This window comes from Carassius auratus, chromosome 14 (genome assembly GCF_003368295.1).
Source record: "Carassius auratus strain Wakin chromosome 14, ASM336829v1, whole genome shotgun sequence".
Lineage (NCBI taxonomy): Eukaryota > Metazoa > Chordata > Actinopteri > Cypriniformes > Cyprinidae > Carassius > Carassius auratus.
The window spans coordinates 31,926,062-31,944,499 of NC_039256.1; the positions used below are offsets into that span (position 1 = coordinate 31,926,062).

Sequence of the window (18,438 nt, forward strand, 5' to 3'; positions counted from 1 at the left end):
GGTTATTCATTTCAAGGATTGGTACTTTTGCATGCTAGGTACCAATCTTTGTAATTAATAACTTTAAAACAGTGGCTCTCAACCTTTTTTACTCCTTAGTTCTTACATTTCTGAATTTTCTTCAGGGTCCCCAGTCTTTTTAAGCAATAAATATGCATGCCTTTTTCAGTTGTATGTGATCCATTCCATAAGAATTAAAATAATACAATTATTTGCATCATGGAATTTTGCAATAAATAAATACATGTACACTGAAATGTAAGCATACATAGGCATTATAATTAAACGTAGCTTTTCATGTAACAAAAAATTATGCAAGGTACTGCCTTAAATTAAAATATTTATGATTACATTTTAATTATATTTTCATTTAATTATTGCATCATTCCATGATGTATTTAATCAATCCACTATTTATTTATTTATTAAGAACGTTATATCTCTTCATATTCTCGGAATAATAGATTTTAAAAACCTGATATAATTTTATTATAACATTTCTCACCTTGAAATAGCCACACGAAAACAAAGCTGGCATTGCATAATAAATGAATAAACTAAATTTTCCAGGTCCATAAATATCTTAATTTTAGACATGTTTTGTCTTATTTCAAATAATTTTCAGTCGTCTTGAAGCCCCTGTGAAGACTTGCTGATGCCCTCTGTTTTGAGAACCACTGTTTTAAATGAGTATCTGCTTGACTATCTCTATAAAATGATTAGTAAAATTCCTCTTATCACTATTCTTCTCTCTCTGACTGACTGGGAAGGTCGGCTTGCAGAGCTGCTCTAAGATTTGCCCAGAAGAGTTTCTGCTTGACTCCTTCCGGTGGCCACTCCAGATAGGTGCGTCTGGACATCATAGCCTTGAGCTGGTAGTACTTGGAAGGAATCAGATACAACGGCAGAGGTTCCAGCAGAATGAGAATGATGCTGTCCATCCCTCGTGTCACCCGCTGGTGATTGGCGAAGTAGAGTTCGTAGTGGCACCATTCGCTCTGTACGAAATGAGAGGAGAGCACAAAAACGCACCTTCGGCTCTGCTCGATGCACCGGAGGATGTTCTGGACAATCGTCTTTCCTGGGATGAAGTCACGCTCGTGGTAACATACTCGCAAGTCGTAGTCGCCTTCGAGCTTGGGAAGAAATTGAGATTTAACCCAGTCCGCGTTCTTTTGGCTGTACGATACAAATGCATGGAATCGCAACCCCTCCAAGTCTTCCATTTTCCTCTGGGAAGTTATTGCATTGTGCTTGGCCCGCGTCCATTTCCAGATCATCTTGAGGTACCATGGCACATCCAGATGATTGCAAAGAAGGCTAACGGCGACTATTAAAGTGATTGTCGGGATCAGAATAGTAATGGACAAGATCCAAGCATTGCAGGAGATCTCAGGAAGGTAGAAGTCTTCCAGTAAGGAGTGGCTCCAGGATTCCGGGTAACTGCATCGGTATCCTTCTGGCCAGTGGCCAAGAGTCAGACCAAGAGATTCTCCTTTTGGTCGTGTCACTCGGTCTTTGATGAGTGTGGTGAATTCACGCAAAGCACATGTACAGATGAAGGAGTTGCGACTCAAGTCCAGATCTTTAAGATGCAAACAAGTCTCTAGGGCTCCGGGTAAAGGCGAATGAATTGAGTTGGATCTTACAGAGAGCTTCTGCAGGTTTGGGAACGCTTGGCAGGTGGGAAGGTCTAGAAGACGGTTGTCCATAAGGTCAAGGATCCTCAAGTCGTCTAAAACCTGAAGATCTGAAGGAACTGTGGTCACACGGTTATTCTGAAGGTTTAGGATCCGTATGGAATCAGGCAAACATTTGAAGACGCTCTGGTCGAACCCATTCGAAGACAAATCTAGTTGGACAACTTTGGGAGGCCAAACGCATTTGCCTTGTTCCTCGGAATAGGTAAGTTTGTTTTGGCTGAGATCGATGTATTGAAGCGAATCCATAAGATGGATTCTTGAGGTGAATGGTCTAAGGAGTTTTAAGTTGTTGCCCTTCAGAACCAACTTTACAAGATTTGTCAATGTACTGCATTCAGTGTTCGGATCAACCGAGAAGACGTTTTCTGTAAGTGCGCAATCGGACAAGTCCAACACCTCGATCTGGCTAACAGTCAAAGGACAGGTCATGAAGATGATTGGCGTTTGGGTTAAACTGACACTTCTTGCAGGCATGTTTATGAAGAAGTCATAGAGCTCTTTTTGATCGAAGATGAATTCGGTTACGGATGCTCTAGTCGTAGAAAAGGAATCCAGCATGCGGCTTGTAGACAACGGCATGCCGTTTTCCATTTTCGTCATTGTAAGGTCTGAGAAAGAAAGCTGTTGGATTGTAGACTGCAATATTGTGTTTACACAGCTTGTTAGAACATGCCAGGTGGTTTCCACTTTGGAGATTTCCAAGCTAACGGTGCGTAGGATTCCTCGACGGTGCATCTGCTGGATGACCTTCATCTCGCTGTCCACCAAAGTGAATTCGACTTCTTTAAACGCTGCAAACACATCAACCGCAATTGCAATGTCAAAGTCCCTTTTAGATAAGGCAATGATGGCTTTTTCTGAGCGTACTTCTGTTAGACTGTTCTCTTGATACGTCTGTAGGTTGTGTGCATTAATAAAGAGCGTTTTCAGAGTAAGATTGGTGATGTAAGTGAAGTCTTGGTTGCTGATTGATTTGGCACTCAAGCCCAACCACTGCAGGTGTTTCAAGTTGGAAAATTCCCTTCCTAGCGCCATGATGGAAAACAAGTTGGATGACAAGTCTAGGAGCTGTAGACGTCCCGTTTTAAGCAGGTACGGTTGGTTCGAGAGGTTCTGGAGTCTGTTGTGCGACAGATCCAAGATCTCCAAAGCTGGCGTAGAGTTAAATGCATCCGTGTCTATGTTCTCCAGTATATTCCAGGACAGATTGAGGAAGTGGAGTCGTGGTGTTGTGCCAAAGTCTTTGGCGCTCAGTGCCTGGATGCGATTCAGCGAGAGATCCAAGTCCTCCGTTGACGGTTCGAGGCCAGGGGGAACCGAGGACAGGTTCTGAGATGAGTAATTCACTATGATCCTCTTAATGGCCACAATGGGAGATGTGTGGAAACATGTGACATAAACAAACGGCAGCCACCAACCCAACGGTTTCATCTTTCTGAAGGAGAAAAAACACTTGATTTCATTTCCTGTTTTACGTCAACCACCATCAGTTTTCACTTTTACTCATGTCTCTAACATTAGTTTGCTTTGTGGTTGCATAGGAGTATTTTAAATTTGCTAAAATAAAATTTAATAAATAAATAACTGCAAATGAAGGCATTTGGGAAATGCATTTGGACTACTTTTACTATGAATCAAAAGACATTACAGAGTGAAAGTTATTACATTTTATAATGTGGTGAATATGGTAATGTTGGCATTTAAATTTACTGTACATTAGTTGTATATTTTAAACTCCCGTTTAATTAGCATGTAAATTATCTTTAAAAAATATCATGGACCGTTTTCATGTTACCTGCATTGTTTTTAACTGATCACAAATAATTTGGTCCAGCATCAGATTGGACCAAATAGGATAGATAGATAGACAGATAGATAGATAGATAGATAGATAGATAGATAGATAGATAGATAGATAGATAGATAGATAGATAACATTCTTTCTCTTACCCGTCTGCTGTAGATGAGGCTGTTCACTGTCGTATGAGACCGTAGATCACATTTAAATGATGTTACTTAATTTCTGCTTTTTCCGAAGTTTCACTTCCCCATACAACAGTCATTTACTGACAGTGACCAAGTTATTTACTCTCAGGGATGGAGCCTCATGTGGAAGAAATACTTTGACTTTGTTGCAAGCATCTTGTCCCAGTAAGCAGGTGCTTCATGTTTTATTTTGTTTTTAATATGTTTTGCATAAACTAACTCTAACACAAATGTTTCATAATATGAACATATAGGCAAGGCAAGGCATTCCAAAAATCATAAGAATTTTAAGAACATATCAAAACGTAATTTTTGATTAGTAATATGTATTGCTAAGAACTTTAAAGGTGATTTTCTCAATATTTAGATTTGTTTGCACGCTCAGATTCCAGATTTTCAAATAGTTGGATCATGAAAAGCTTATTTATTAAGGAAAAAATAATAATAAAATCAACCTTATGTATGTGGTCCAGGGTCATTTATGTCTAAAATAGGATTTTTAACATAAATCATTGCTTAGAAATTGAGCAGCATTGTTCGACCTGTTTGGCAGAACATACAGTACCATATTTGACCAGCAGATGATTTGGTTGCTCTTTCTGCTGATTTAACGATGCTTTAGAGTTACGGAAACACTGTTAGGCAACAAATAACATGCTTAGCACTGCATCTTTCATAAGAGATATCCATCTTTGAACAAACTTTAGCGTACGGTCTGTGTTTTTACGGAAGACTGATAACGTTGTTGTGAGGAACTGTAGTTATGCAGTGATTTATTTTGCCTCAGATGCAGTTAATGCTGTTAGTCTCTCTAAAGTGTGTGTCTAAGCAACCATGTTTTATTTTCAGCTTTAGGTATTGTATCAAATAATCTTAAGTATTTTAAAGCACCAGCCGACTGCGTGCTCCTGACGGCGTGCTTTTGAGCAAATTAAGGCTGCATTTCGTTATGAAAATGTAATATAGCCTTTGACCATATATTTCCCTATATCAAGAGTGTTATTGCCATATATGCTAACTATAAGGCCATGTATAGCATATGATTTTCACATATGAACATTCTCTGGGTGAAGGTATAGCTTAATAAAATATATAAAATCCCCCTAGTAAAATGTGTGTTATGTACATCTGTTAATTATGTCTAGCCTATAAGTGTTTTTTTACTTGGTAAAAAAAAATAAAAAATAAAAAATATTTTATTTATATATGCAACTTCATTAAAACTATATATATATATATATATATATATATATATATATATATATATATATATATATATATATATATATATATATATATATATATATATATATAGTTTTATTTTTAGATTTTTTTGGCACCCTCAGATTCCAGATTTTAAAAAAGTTGTATCACAGACAAATATTGTCCTTGCATCAAACCATACATCATGGAAAGCTTATGTATTCAGCTTTGATGTATAAATCTCAATTAAAAAAAAAAGAAGAATTTACGGAAAAGAATTCTGGAACAGCTGGACATTCATCTAAAAGGATTTAGAGAACATTTCCATAATGTGCACAAAACGATCATTCCCTTTAGTTCTGTCTTTAATGTTAACATAGCCAAGAAAAAAAGGTTATTTAACATTTAAAAAGCTGGATGATTTGAACATTTAGAAAATATTCAGAAATATTGTTTTGTATCATAAATGGAAACGTTGGCCAAATATTTTGAGATCATATTTTGTTAGCTGGTTGTGATTCGAGTTGTCTGGTAAGTCCACTCAGGATATTGTATTTGAAGGTCTCTGAATACAGGAAATCAGGTTTTCTGTGTTTGTGTCTCTTGTGTTGCTGTTACACTGATCAAGCTGATTTTTGTCCAGCATCCTCTTTGAACATTCATCTGTTCTAATCCACGATCCCAAACTGTGTCTCCAAACACAATCACATGCACCGCTGAGGCTTATAAAACTACAATCACGTCCTACAACTCTCATTCACTTCAACTTGTGTGTGCTTCAACTCAGCTGTTGCTGTCATTGCAGTTGTTTGCTGGTCTTCTGGTCTGATGTTGTGAAACATCTTTAGAGAGATATTGAAGCTGTGCTTCACGAGTGACAGCTTGCAGTGAAAGCAAAAATCAGATGATGTTCTTCAGATTTGAGTGTTATTCTTAGCAAATAATTAACTAGGTGTTTCTTTAAACATATTTTGTGTGTCTTGTTATTTGCTCAAAGAACAATATTTGCAGCCACCTTTTATTATCAAAGGATGTGTCTTGTTGCAGGTTCCTAGTAGAACATTTTGATTGTGGTTTTAGCCACAGAACTATAATAGAAAACATATTGTTGAAAATTAAACCTCTACATAATTTAGTTCAAAATAAATACAGTCTTCTATTTTAGCTTCAAAGACTGTGTCTTGTTACAGATTTCTTGTGGAACATTGTGCAGCAGTTTTCATTTTCAAAAGTGATGAAGATGTCAAGCTATCGACTTTCAAAAATCGCTTGTGCAGCCTTCCATCGTGGAGTAACCACAAGGTGTCGTTGTTGTGTTATAAGTGTTGTTTTCTTACCTTGAAGTTTGTGTAATGGAATCCTTGATAGAGACGGCCCGAGATGCCGATGCCTGTGCAGTTTCTGAAGATAGAAGTAAAGATTGACTTCAACTCATTTATGTAGTAGACTAATCTTTGTGAAGATACTACATTTTTGCCAACGAGGATGAAGCATGAACGCCGTGAAAACTGTAAGGGGAGAAAATAAATGACGAGGAGATTGGTGCTGATAACTAACAGTGAGGTAAACTAAAGTTATTAAAAGAGAGAGAGAGAGAGGAACAATGGCTATAGGGACGATTGGCACACGGAGCATTTGATGTAAATTCCCAAACTTGTGAAGAATATTCAGAAGTTTTGGAGCAATTTTTTGTGGCTAACGAAATTGAAGATGAGGGTAAGCAAAGAGCTATTCTCATAAGTGTCATGGGAGCACAAACTTACAGTGTGATGCGGAATCTTCTCAGCCCTGTAAAGCCAAGTGAAAGAACTTATCAGCAGCTGGTAACAATGCTAAGAAATCATTTTAATCCTCAGCAAAGTGAAATTGTACAGCGCTTCAAATTTGAATCTAGAACAAAGAAATCAACAGAGACTGTGAACGAGTATGTTGTGGAGTTACGTCGCTTGGCACAACACTGTAATTATGGAGCGACTTTGGATCAGATGATGAGGGATAGGCTTGTTTGTGGCATAGAGGATGATTGGATTCAGAGGCGTTAGCTGTCAGAAACAAATTTGACATTTTAGACTGCTTTTAACAGCAGTGGCCGCCAAAGCCGCAAGCAAATATGTACAAGACTTACAAAATAAATCTAGTGAACAAACCTGTAACAGCATCTGGTGTAAAGTAAGGAAGGTTGATCCGGAAAAAAAAGGAAGAGATAGAAGATTAAAATTGACACCGGAGACTGCTGAAGATGTGGAGGAAAAAAACACAGTGCCAATGAATGCAGATTAAAAAGAGAAACGGGTTACTTGTGTGACAAAATAGGCCATATCGCCTGTCGTTACAAAAATAAGCAAAGTGGAAAGCCTGCAACTAGAAAAAGAGGAAAAGGAGAGCGTCCACATCGAGCATTAAATCTGAGTGAAAATAACGAAAGTGATGAACCTAAAGAAACATTCACATTGGCTTGTCTAAAGAGTGATGTGTTGAAGAAGGTGAAACTCCTCACAGTTGAATTGCAGGTTGATGGCAAACCTCTGAACTGTGAACTGTCAGTCTAATGAATGAGGGAATGTTTATGGACATCTGGAAAGATTCAAAAGCTCCCAAAATAAGACCCTCAAAAATCAAGTTGAAAACTTATACAGGAGAGCCAGTGGAGATATTGGGAGTGGAAAATGTTCATGTCAAATATAAGCAGAAGGAAAATAAAATACCCCTTGTCATAGCAAAAGGAACAGGTCCATGCTTGCTTGGCAGAGCTTGGCTGGAAGAAATTCAACTGCAGTGGAGTGAGATAAAGCTGGTCAGTTGGAAAAGATGACATTGCAGAAAGTGCTATCCAAGCATGAGGAAGTGTAAAGGGCACTACTGCTACTCTGCATGTGCCGACTGATGCCTCACCAACGTTTTACAGACCTAGATCAGTGCCATATGCTTTAAAAACAAAGTTAGAGGAAGAGATAGATTGTCTGCAGCGGGACACGACAAGAAGAGTGGGCTTCTTCTGTTGTTCCTATCTTGAAACCAGATGGAAGTATAAGGTTGTGCGGTGACTACGAACTCAAAATAAACAGAGTGTCAAAACTGGAACAATACCAAATTCCAAGAGTGGAGGACCTTATTGCTTGACTAAACGACATGAGTCACGCATACCAACAAATTATCATGGATGAGGACTCCCAAGAAATACTTGACTGTGAATATGCACAAGGGGTTATTCCCATACAATCGTTTACCATTTGGAGTTGCTTCAGCTCCTGCTATCTTTCAGATAACATTGGAGGGATTGTTGCAAGGGATTCCTGGAGTAGTTGTTTATCTGGATGACATATTAGTGACTGGAGTAAACCAAGACAATCACTTGAAGGCATTGCTGAAGTATTGGCAAGGCTGAAAGAAGTGGGGTTGTGGCTGAACTGGGGAAAGTGTATGTTCCTGGCAGATGAAGTGGAATATTTAGGTCATAGAGTAGATGCAGAAGATTTGCATCCTACAGGAAAAAAAGTGAAAGCCATTGATGAAGCACCGGAACCACGGAATATCACAGAGCTTAAAGCGTACCTGGGGTTGCTGAACTATTATAATAAGTTCCTAACAAATCTGCCAACGATGCTAGCCCCCTTACATCTGCTACTGAAAAAATATGTTCAGTGGATGTGGAAAGAGCCTCAAAAATAAGCTTTCAATGAATCTATAACTCTACTGAAGTCAGCAAAGGTACTAGTGCATTATTCATCAGAATCAGAACTAGTTCTGGCTTGTGATGCCTCAAACTATGGGGTTGGGGTAGTGCTTTCGCAGTGGAAAAGGGGAGAGGGCATGGAGAAGCCTCTTGGGTTCATGTCAAGAACATTAATAGCGGCTGATAAGCATTATTCACAGTTGGACAAGGAAGGCCTGGCTGTGATTTTTGGCATCCAAAGATTTCACAAGTACATGTATGGCCGGGCATTCACAATTTGCACTGAACATAAGCCCTTGGTTAATTTTTTCAATGAAACGAAAGCAGTTCCACAAAAGGGGTCACTAAGAGTGCAAAGATGGGCTGTGATGTTGCAGGCATATCAGTACAGTCTTGTATATAAGCCTGGGAAGTACCACCAAAATGCTGATGCTCTGAGTAGACTCCCAATGCCATGTAAGGAAAAGCCAGATGACACTAATGAGCAAGTGCTGATGATGGATCTAATGGATGCCGTGCCTGTAAATGCCATGCGAATTCGAAAATGGACATCCCATGACAAGACACTCTCCACAGTATATAACTTCATATTAACAGGTTGGCCTGAAGACGTAGAGTCACCGCTGTTAACATACTATTATAGGAGAGATTCTTTAAGTGTCAAGGATGGATGTGTGATTTGGGGGGCAATAATTATCATACCCTCCCAAGGTTGAATGGCTGTATTGAAACAGTTGCATCAAACCCATTCAGGTATGTCAAGGATGAAAGGCTTGGCCCGTTCATACATGTGGTGGCCTGAAAGTTGTGCAGAACTGTGAAGTTTGTCAAAGTTTCGAAAAGGCACTTGCTCAAGCTCCATTGCACCCGTGGGAGTGGCCAGGCTCACCTTGGGAATGACTGCATATTGTCTACGCAGGGCCCTTCTTGGGAAAGATGTATCTAGTACTGATTGATTATCATTCCAAGTGGAGAAGTTTCAAGGAGAGGATGAAAAGGATTAAAGGTGAGACAGTGGAGACAAGAGTAGCAAGATTGTTGTTTAATTATAGAATCCCCATGCAACAACTGGGTTGTCACCTACTCATATGTTAATGTCACGGAACAGCAGAAACAAAAAGAAAGCCATAACAAAGGGTGTAAACTCAGAAGTTTTGAAATTGGAGATTCAGTGTATGTGAGGAACTATAGTGGGGGACCAAAATGTATACCTGCAGTAGTCAAAAATTGCACAGGACCTCTTTCATACAAGACCACTCTGGGACAGGGGCAAACTGTGAAAAAGGCATGTGGACCAAGTAAGAGCAGGCAGTATAGATGAGATGCTCACTACTGTACCACCCACAGAGAATAAGCAGGACAGATGCACTCCAATAGTACCGACTGCTGATGTTGTCATTACTCCTGCAGAGAAGGGGATGTCGGCCCTAGGTGTCGTTGTTGTGTTATAAATGTTGTGTTCTTACCTTGAAGTATGTGTAATGGAATCCTTGATAGATATGGCCTGCGATGCCGATGCCTGTGTAGTTTGTGAAGATAGAAGGACGGTTTGCTCTGGTGTCTCCGCCATAGACAGTAAAAGAAATGGACACAGTGACCCCACTGGATTCAATGGAGACAAGTGAAGTCAATTAGAAGCACACACTTCCTGGGCGTCGAGTGTACTGTGCAGACTCAAACTGAACTTGATCACGTAGATGTCACGTTAGCAACCTGTCTGACAATTGTAAATCTTCTAACCGCTGTGCCAAGAGAAATCTGAATCACCCACCAAATCTTGCAGACGTTGTTGAATAATTTTGTCCTGTTGCTTTTATGGACTCTCTATGGGCTTCTCGCTTGATTTTATGCCTCCATGTCCCCCCGATAGCCTCATAGACAGTAAAAGATTGCCTGCAAGATGAATGGGAGTCATTGGAATGCTAACAGCAGGTGGGGGTCCGCTAACCAATGGCGGCACCCAGGAATGCTTCAATAAAATATGAAACCCTGCCCCCCTGGTTTCGGCAGGCTCATTTGAAAGCGTGGCACGTTTATGACAAAAAAAAAAATAAATATTATCATTTCACACACCTCTTTAATGTTATTTTTAGTGATCTCCGAATGGCCAAGTTGAACATCATTAGCGCCGGCATGAATAACAATCTTACTGTATTTACGTTTAGCATTAGCCAGCAATTTTAAATTTGCCAAGATGTCAGGCGCTCTGGCTCCCGGTAAACATTTGACTATGGTGGCTGGTGTCTCTATATTCACGTTCCGTACAATAGAATCACCAATAACTAGAGCACTTTCATCAGGTTTCTCAGTGGGTGCATCACTGAGTGGGGAGAACCTGTTTAATGTTTTGATCAGAACAGAGGAGCGGTGTTTTCACCCACAACTATGCTGCCTCACCGTCACCCAGTTGCCATGCTGCGATGGCGTTGTTACCGGAAACAAACACTACTCTAAACTATTTCCCTGCATTTATCTGATGAATCCCTCATCACCGACAGAGATAGATAACCTGTACATGTGGCAAGAGGTGCAAATTAACAATAGCAGGAGAAGCCATTACTCACCATGCTTGATTAAATATTCTTACCACAGTTGTTTGATGAACTTGTGAAAAACAGGAGCGAGAAAGTAGCGAGAAAGAGGAGAGGAGAAAGAAAAAATAAAACATCGACAGGCATGAATGGAAATGCTAATGACAAGCTAACGAATGCTAACACAACATGAATGCTAACACAATGAGAGTATTGTACATAGGGGTAGGCGTATATAAGCATCCTTGCTTCAGCCTACTCCTTTTGAGCTTCCATTACTGTGTAAATTTATGACTTCTGTAACAACCATGATTCTGAACAGCTCAAATAAACGAAACTAAACTAAACAATGCAGGTGCGCTGCACTCATGGATTTACAATAAGAGCAAATGTTCAATATTACCAACATCAAATGAATCATATTAGATTGATATATAATATCATATATACAGTCTTGTTCAAAATAATAGCAGTACAATGTGACTAACCAGAATAATCAAGGTTTTTCGTATATTTTTTTATTGCTACGTGGCAAACAAGTTACCAGTAGGTTCAGTAGATTCTCAGAAAACAAATGAGACCCAGCATTCATGATATGCACGCTCTTAAGGCTGTATATTATAACTCTAAGCAACAGAGAGTGATAGTAAGATAGAGATTCTAGAGAAAAATAAAGCTACATGGAGCTATGATCACAAACCAGCAGCAAGGCAAGCAGGAAGCAGGAATAACACTTTCCAACAGTGACACCCGTAGGTGATCTTGTGATTTTGTTAACAGGTTCTGCCCTCTGTTCTGCCCTATGGCAACCATAATTTTAAAGAATCACTAAGTCCATACCTGAAAATAGCTTTAAATACGTTCTCATCATTAAAAAAATAGTTTGGCAGATAAATCACAAAACTGACAGACATTCTCCTCAGTGGTTGAACTCCTTTGAAGTAGATCGAAGAGCTGGTTGGCTAGATCCATCCTTTGCCACAAGAACTGCTCCCAGGGCACTGCTGCCCACTGCTCCGGGTGTGTGTTCACTGCTGTGTGTGTGCACTTTTGATGGGTTAAATGCAGAGCACGAATTCTGAGTATGGGTCACTATACTTGGCTGTATGTCATGTCAATTTCACTTTTAGTTATGCCGCCCGCAGTTGGAATCAGCTTCCAGAAGAGATCAGATGTGCTAAAACATTAGCCACTTTTAAATCTAGACTCAAAACTCATCTGTTTAGCTGTGCATTTATTGAATGAGCATTGTGGTGCGTCCGAACTGATTGCACTAGATTTTATGTATAATAAATGTATATTTTTAACTGCTTTATATTCATTTAATCAATTTTAAAATCATGTTTAAACATTTTTAAATTCCTTGTTTCATTGTTGTTGTTTTCTATGATTATTTTACTTTGAATTGAACACTTTGAATTACTACTGTGTATGAAATGTGCTATATAAGTCAACTTGCCTTGCCTAATTATTTAAAACAATAATAAAATGACTTAAAAAAAATAATAATCATCTAAAATATAAAAGCATAAGTTTAAACATTCTGGTTTAAAAGTCCTTTTCAAAACTCCACTACTACCATTTTATTTGCTTGAAAAATTAAACGTCTGTAGTTTGTTTCACCTGCTCCTCACTCGACGAAGCCGCTCACTTGCAGTTTGTACCCTTCAGACTCAGAGCCCACAGAGAAAGACTTGTACACAGTGTAAGTGTAAGGAATAATCCCATCAAAGTCCTCCAAATCTACTCTGAGTTTAAACTGATCCTTACGCGTCAGCTGATGAACAAACTCTAAACCTGTAAAAAAGCATGAAAGGAAACTGGGTTAATAACTTTAATAACAAATATAATTTGCATTTATACTACAGTCCTGATTAAATGTCTACATTTTCAATGTCTTGATGGTTTCGTCTTTTTCTGTTTGCCTTTTTAAGCCCAAAACATCACAAAAACTCTCACCCAGCCAGTGTTCTTCTTCTTTATTACCAAAACCCCATTTATAGCTCCTCCACGGCCTATAGAAATTCACCTCGCCATGTATTCATCTGATAATTACCTGAAACATTCAGAAATCATTCATTGCTTTCACGCAACACATCATGTCATGTCATTTATCTTTTAAAAAGATTTTTAAGGTGTACAGCCTTTTACAAGCTTTGTTTTGCAACACATTAAAATTATTTTGTGTGATTTAAATGACACATAAAGAACACAAATAAGACCATGTCCACACTAATACATTTTTGTTGAAAACATATATTTTTCTCTTCTCTCTGTTTTAGCCCTCCATCCATCAGAGTGTGTAGTGTGGACTGTGAAAACGGAGGCTTTTGAATACGATGACACACTTTTAGTTTTGTGATGCAGTCCCATGAACAATTCAGCCAAGATGGTGAACGACATTGTACAGCAGTTGTTTGGCACATCTCCCAGTCTACATTCTCGCTTGCTTTGGCCACTTTATACTCCTGTTGTTGCTTACTCACAGCAACAACTCCACCTCACTGTCGGTCCATTTAAAAAACTCAGTGCCTTTCCTCGACATTGCCGCAATGTTTCAAAGAACCGGAAAGTAAATAAATGCCTAGAGGGAATGACGCAGGTCGAAGCTTTACTCATGTGCAGTAGGGGGATGTAAACTTTTGGAAAAAGTTTGAAAATGATAGTGTGGACGCGGAGTGTTTTTAGATGAAAACTCAAATATATCCAGATTAGTGTAGATGTAGCCTAAAAGAACGGGGTGACTATCTGATAAATAGTTTATTAGAAATCATGGTGTCATTCACACTGGGGAGCATCTTATAATAAAATATCCTTTAGTGAGATAAAACACATTGAAATGCTTACCGTCCAGAGTCCTTGGTTATCTTGTCCATCAGACTCCATCTCACAGTAGACCTGCACCGGTCCATCTATTGTTCATAATTAATTTGCCTGGTTAAATAAAGGTTAAATTCAAAAAGGGCGGGCCCCACAACCACCAAAGCCTGTGGGCCCAGCTGGTCCTCCTCCTGTGAGAGCTCTCCGGCCGCTGTCACAACACCAGGGGCCAAACCCTCCTCCATCTGCTCTAGGTGAACCAAAAACAACTGATAGCATCTCTCAGTGATATGGAACCCAGTGTGCTTGTAGTGTTCTCTACTAACCAAGCACGATAACTATAAAGATAACTATAAAGATAACTATAAAGATAACGATATTAGCGTCCACACCAGCGAACAATATCGTCTGTTTATTCTGAGCGCACATGCGTCTGCCGCTTTAAATCCTCGAGCTCTATTCTAACGATACCGTTTTCTGTGCCTTTATCGTTATAGTTGTAGTGTGGACTCTGCTATTCTTTAATATTGAGAACGATTTTTAGAACTTTATCGTAATCGTTATCTTTATAGTTATCGTGCTTGGTGTGAACAGGGTTTAAGGCCTTCTCAAGATGTACAGCTGAATCTTCTAATCTCTTTTATTCTTCTATTCTGTTATGCATCAAACTATTATTGATGTTGAGACAAAATGCAATGCCATCAAGTTAGCATTTTTAAACATTTGCTCACTAAAAAAAAAAAATAGTCAAATGTTTAGGTGAATTTTGAGTGAATATTGTAAAAAAAATATTGTTTTAGAATTAGTGTAATTACTTTTTTCAGTTTTGTACTTATCATTTGAATCATTAAATTGTATTGTGTTAGCAGCATCTTTACTGCCTTCTGGTTAATTGCTAAAGTTTTCTAAAGATGGCAATGATTTTAGCTGGTTGCAAACTGACTTTTTCTTCTGTGACATCTGAGCCATGACTTGCTGAAAGATATTCAAGATTGGCTAATCACAAGTGCGATGAAGTTGAAGCAAAACAATGACTTTGATGATAAATTGTAATCTTCATATCAGATGTTTTGAAACACGTCAAATGTTTCATCACAACACTGCAGCTTTCCATTAACTGTTGACCTGATGTGACCTTTACCCTGCCAGGACAACAGGACATCATCTCTGTAGAAAGAGGAGGAGAAGAATGTCCTGCAGAGTTTCCTCCAGTGAAAAAGTCCATCTCCAAGTCCAAAAAGTTGTCTCTCACATCAAAACCCAACCACATATTTGTTAAGAGCTGTTTTGGACTGTTTTGGTTTGTTAACTGTAAAATTTCTCTCCTGATTCAGACCAGACCACTTTTCACTGGAGGAAACATTAATATGGACTCACTCTGAATTTAAAAACTGCTTTATGGATTTGTTTATTTGGTCTTCTCTAGATGTTAACTGGTGGACTGGACTGGTGTGGATTACTTGTGGATTATTGTGATGTTTTTATCAGCTATTTGGACTCTCGTTCTGATGGAACCCATTCACTGCAGAGCATCCATTGCTGATACACTGACACAATGCTACATTTCTCCAGATCTGATGAAGAAACAAACTCATCTACCTCTTGGATGGCCAAAGGTCTCACTGTGCTTTGTTATTCTTCCTAGGTATGCCTCTGATGCATATGGCACACAAGTTTAAAACACTTCTCGAGTTTCAAAATCACCATCTGAACCCTACTGGTTTTCTGGGAGAAGCATGTCCCACGTAAGGTTATGCCAAACGCCCTCATGGAAGAAGAAAGCCTTTGTGTTTACAACTTTGAAATAAGCATTTATCAGCATCAATTACAAGTTTTTTAAAAGAATTTGAAATATGTAAAGTTTATGGCATAGACTCTTTATGCTGTGTTCACACCAAACGCGAATAGAGCGTCAAATTCGCGTCCACTGCGTCTAGTTTGCCGCTTGAACATTTTGAGATCATTCGCTTCATTCCTGCATGAAATTAACTTCACAACTGACGCAAATTTGCGTCATGGGGGGCTTCTGCCAGCTGAGTTTACGTAGCATTTTCAACCGCCATTTTTATTCGGATAATTTTCAAAATATTACTGTTATAGTGTCATGAAATGTACAACCCCAAATCAGAAAAAGTTGGGACAGTATGGAAAACGCAAATAAATAAAAAAAGAAGTTATTTCTAAATTTACTTTGACTTGTATTTCATTGCAGACAATATGAACAAAAAATATTTCATGTTTTGTCTGGTCAACTTCATGTCATTTGTAAATATGCATCCTTTCCTGTCATTCAGACCTGCAACACATTTAAAAAAAAAGTTGGGACAGTAAAGCATTTACCACTTTGTAATGTTGCCATTCCTTTTCACAACATTTAAAAGAAGTTTAGGGACTGAAGACACCAAGTTATTAAGTGTTTCAGTTGTAATTTTGTCCCATTCTTCCTGCAAACAAGTCTTAAGGTGGGCAACAGTAAGGGGTCTTCGTTGTCACATTTTGCGCTTCAAAATGCACCACACATTCTCTATTGGAGAAAGGTCGGGACTGCAGGCAGGCCAGTCAAGTACCCGTACCCTCTTCCTCCGCAGCCAGGACTTTGTAATGTGTGCAGAATGTGGTTTCGCATTGTCTTGTTGAAATATGCATGGACGTCACTGGAAAAAATGTCTTCTTGAAGGCAGCATATTATGCTCCATAATCTCTATGTACTTTTCAGCATTAATGGTGCCTTCACAGAAGTGCAAGTTACCTTCGACAAGGGCACTGACACAACCCCATACCACGACAGACCCTGGCTTTTGGACTTGTTGCTGGTAACAGTCTGGATGATCCTTTTCTTCTTTGGTCCAGAGCCCACGGCTTCCATTCCTTGCAAAAAATACCTGAAATACTGATTCATTTGACCACACTACACGTTTCCACTGTGTGATGGTCCATCCCAGATGCATCGGAGCCCAGAGAAGTCGACGGCGCTTCTGGACACCGTTAACATAGGGCTTCCTTTTGGCACAGTACAGTTTTAACTGGCATTTGTGGATGTAACTATGTATTGTGGTACTTGACAAAGTTTTGCCAAAGTAGTCCTGAGCCCATGTGGTGATATTGCTTATAGAATGACGATTCTTGATGCAGTGCCGCCTGAGGGATCAGAGATAATGGTTGTTCAGCTTAGGCTTGCGCCCTTGTCCTTTACGCACTGACATTCCTCCAGATTCCTTGAATCTTTTAATTATGTTATGCACTATTGAATCTTCTATCTTTCTTTGAGGAACATTGTTTTTAAACATTTCAATAATTTTCTCACGTATTTGTTGATCCTCGGCCCATCTTTGCTCCTAAAGGATTAGATCTTTCTTGGATGGTGCTTTTGTACCAAATCATAATTACAATCACCTGTTGACATCATCTGTTTCAAATCACATCATTATTTAACCATTTTACCTCATTACTAGCCCTAAATTGCTCCTGTTCCAACCTTTTTTTTAAATGTGTTGCAGGTCTGAATGACAGGAAAGGATGCATATTTACAAATGACATGAAGTTGACCAGACAAAACATGAAATATTTTGTGTCCATATTGTCTACAATGATATACAAGTCAAAGTAAATTTAGAAATCACTACTTTCTTTTTTTATTTGCATTTTCCATACTGTCCCAACTTTTTCTGATTTGGGGTTGTAGTTTTAAAAGTATTGCAGGCGAGAATGTAGTTCTTTTAAACTCAAATATGCGGTTTATTTAAAAAATGTGTTTCACCGATTTCGGAGATGAGCTCCATGCGATCAGAGGGAGCTCCGTCATCATGTATCTGGCAGATGGATGAACATTTAGAAAACTACAGTAAATTGTGTCAATTAAAATGTCATCTTTCACTCCATGTGTTTCATATGTTACGTCAACTAATGATTTATTATTTGGGCATCATAAGACATTGCTGAATAACAGCAGTTATATTTTATATTGAGTTTAAGAAAATTATTACCTGGTGTCTATCAATCACTAAAACACACACATTACAACACATAATATAGCCTTTATTTAGTAACAATCTGCATTTATAACATTTGTCATACAGACTAAACATGCAGGCTTAAATGGATAGTTCACCCAAAAATTTGCTTTTAACTGACTCACTCTTGTGAACACACACGTGGAGCAGTAGGGAGCTAATGGTCTTCTTGTGAAGGTCGGTGAGGAGCCCATTACAATAGTCCACCCTGCTGGTGATAAAGGCATGAGCAAGTTTTTCCAAATCTTGACTGGAAACAAAACATCTAATTCTTGCAATGTTTTTTAGATGATTGTATGCTGATTTAGTTACTGCTTTGACATGACTGCTGAAACTAAGGTCTGTCTCCTGAATCACACCAAGATTCCTGACTTGATTTTTAGTTGTTTGACCCCTAGAGTCAAGGTATGCATTCACCTTCAAAACTTTGTCTTTGTTTCCAAATGCAATAAAAAAAAAGAACTGAAGAAAGTTCTGGCACATACAACTGTTAATTTCATCAATACATTGGC

At 38.7% G+C, this 18,438-nt stretch overlaps 2 protein-coding genes across 3 annotated transcripts in view; both read right to left on the reverse strand.

Annotated features, from left to right (window-relative positions):
• LOC113114360 (uncharacterized) overlaps positions 1 to 18,438 on the reverse strand; it is a 575,280-nt gene that overhangs the window by 238,847 nt on the left and 317,995 nt on the right. The gene's annotated exons all lie outside the window — the stretch shown is intronic.
• Positions 45 to 3,690, reverse strand: LOC113114366 (toll-like receptor 6). The gene is made up of 2 exons (XM_026281281.1): positions 3,654 to 3,690; positions 45 to 3,138 (listed from the first exon to the last, which is right to left on the reverse strand). Exon 2 carries the CDS (start codon positions 3,132 to 3,134, stop codon positions 741 to 743), a length of 2,394 nt encoding a protein of 797 aa, XP_026137066.1. The 5' UTR covers positions 3,135 to 3,138; positions 3,654 to 3,690; the 3' UTR covers positions 45 to 740.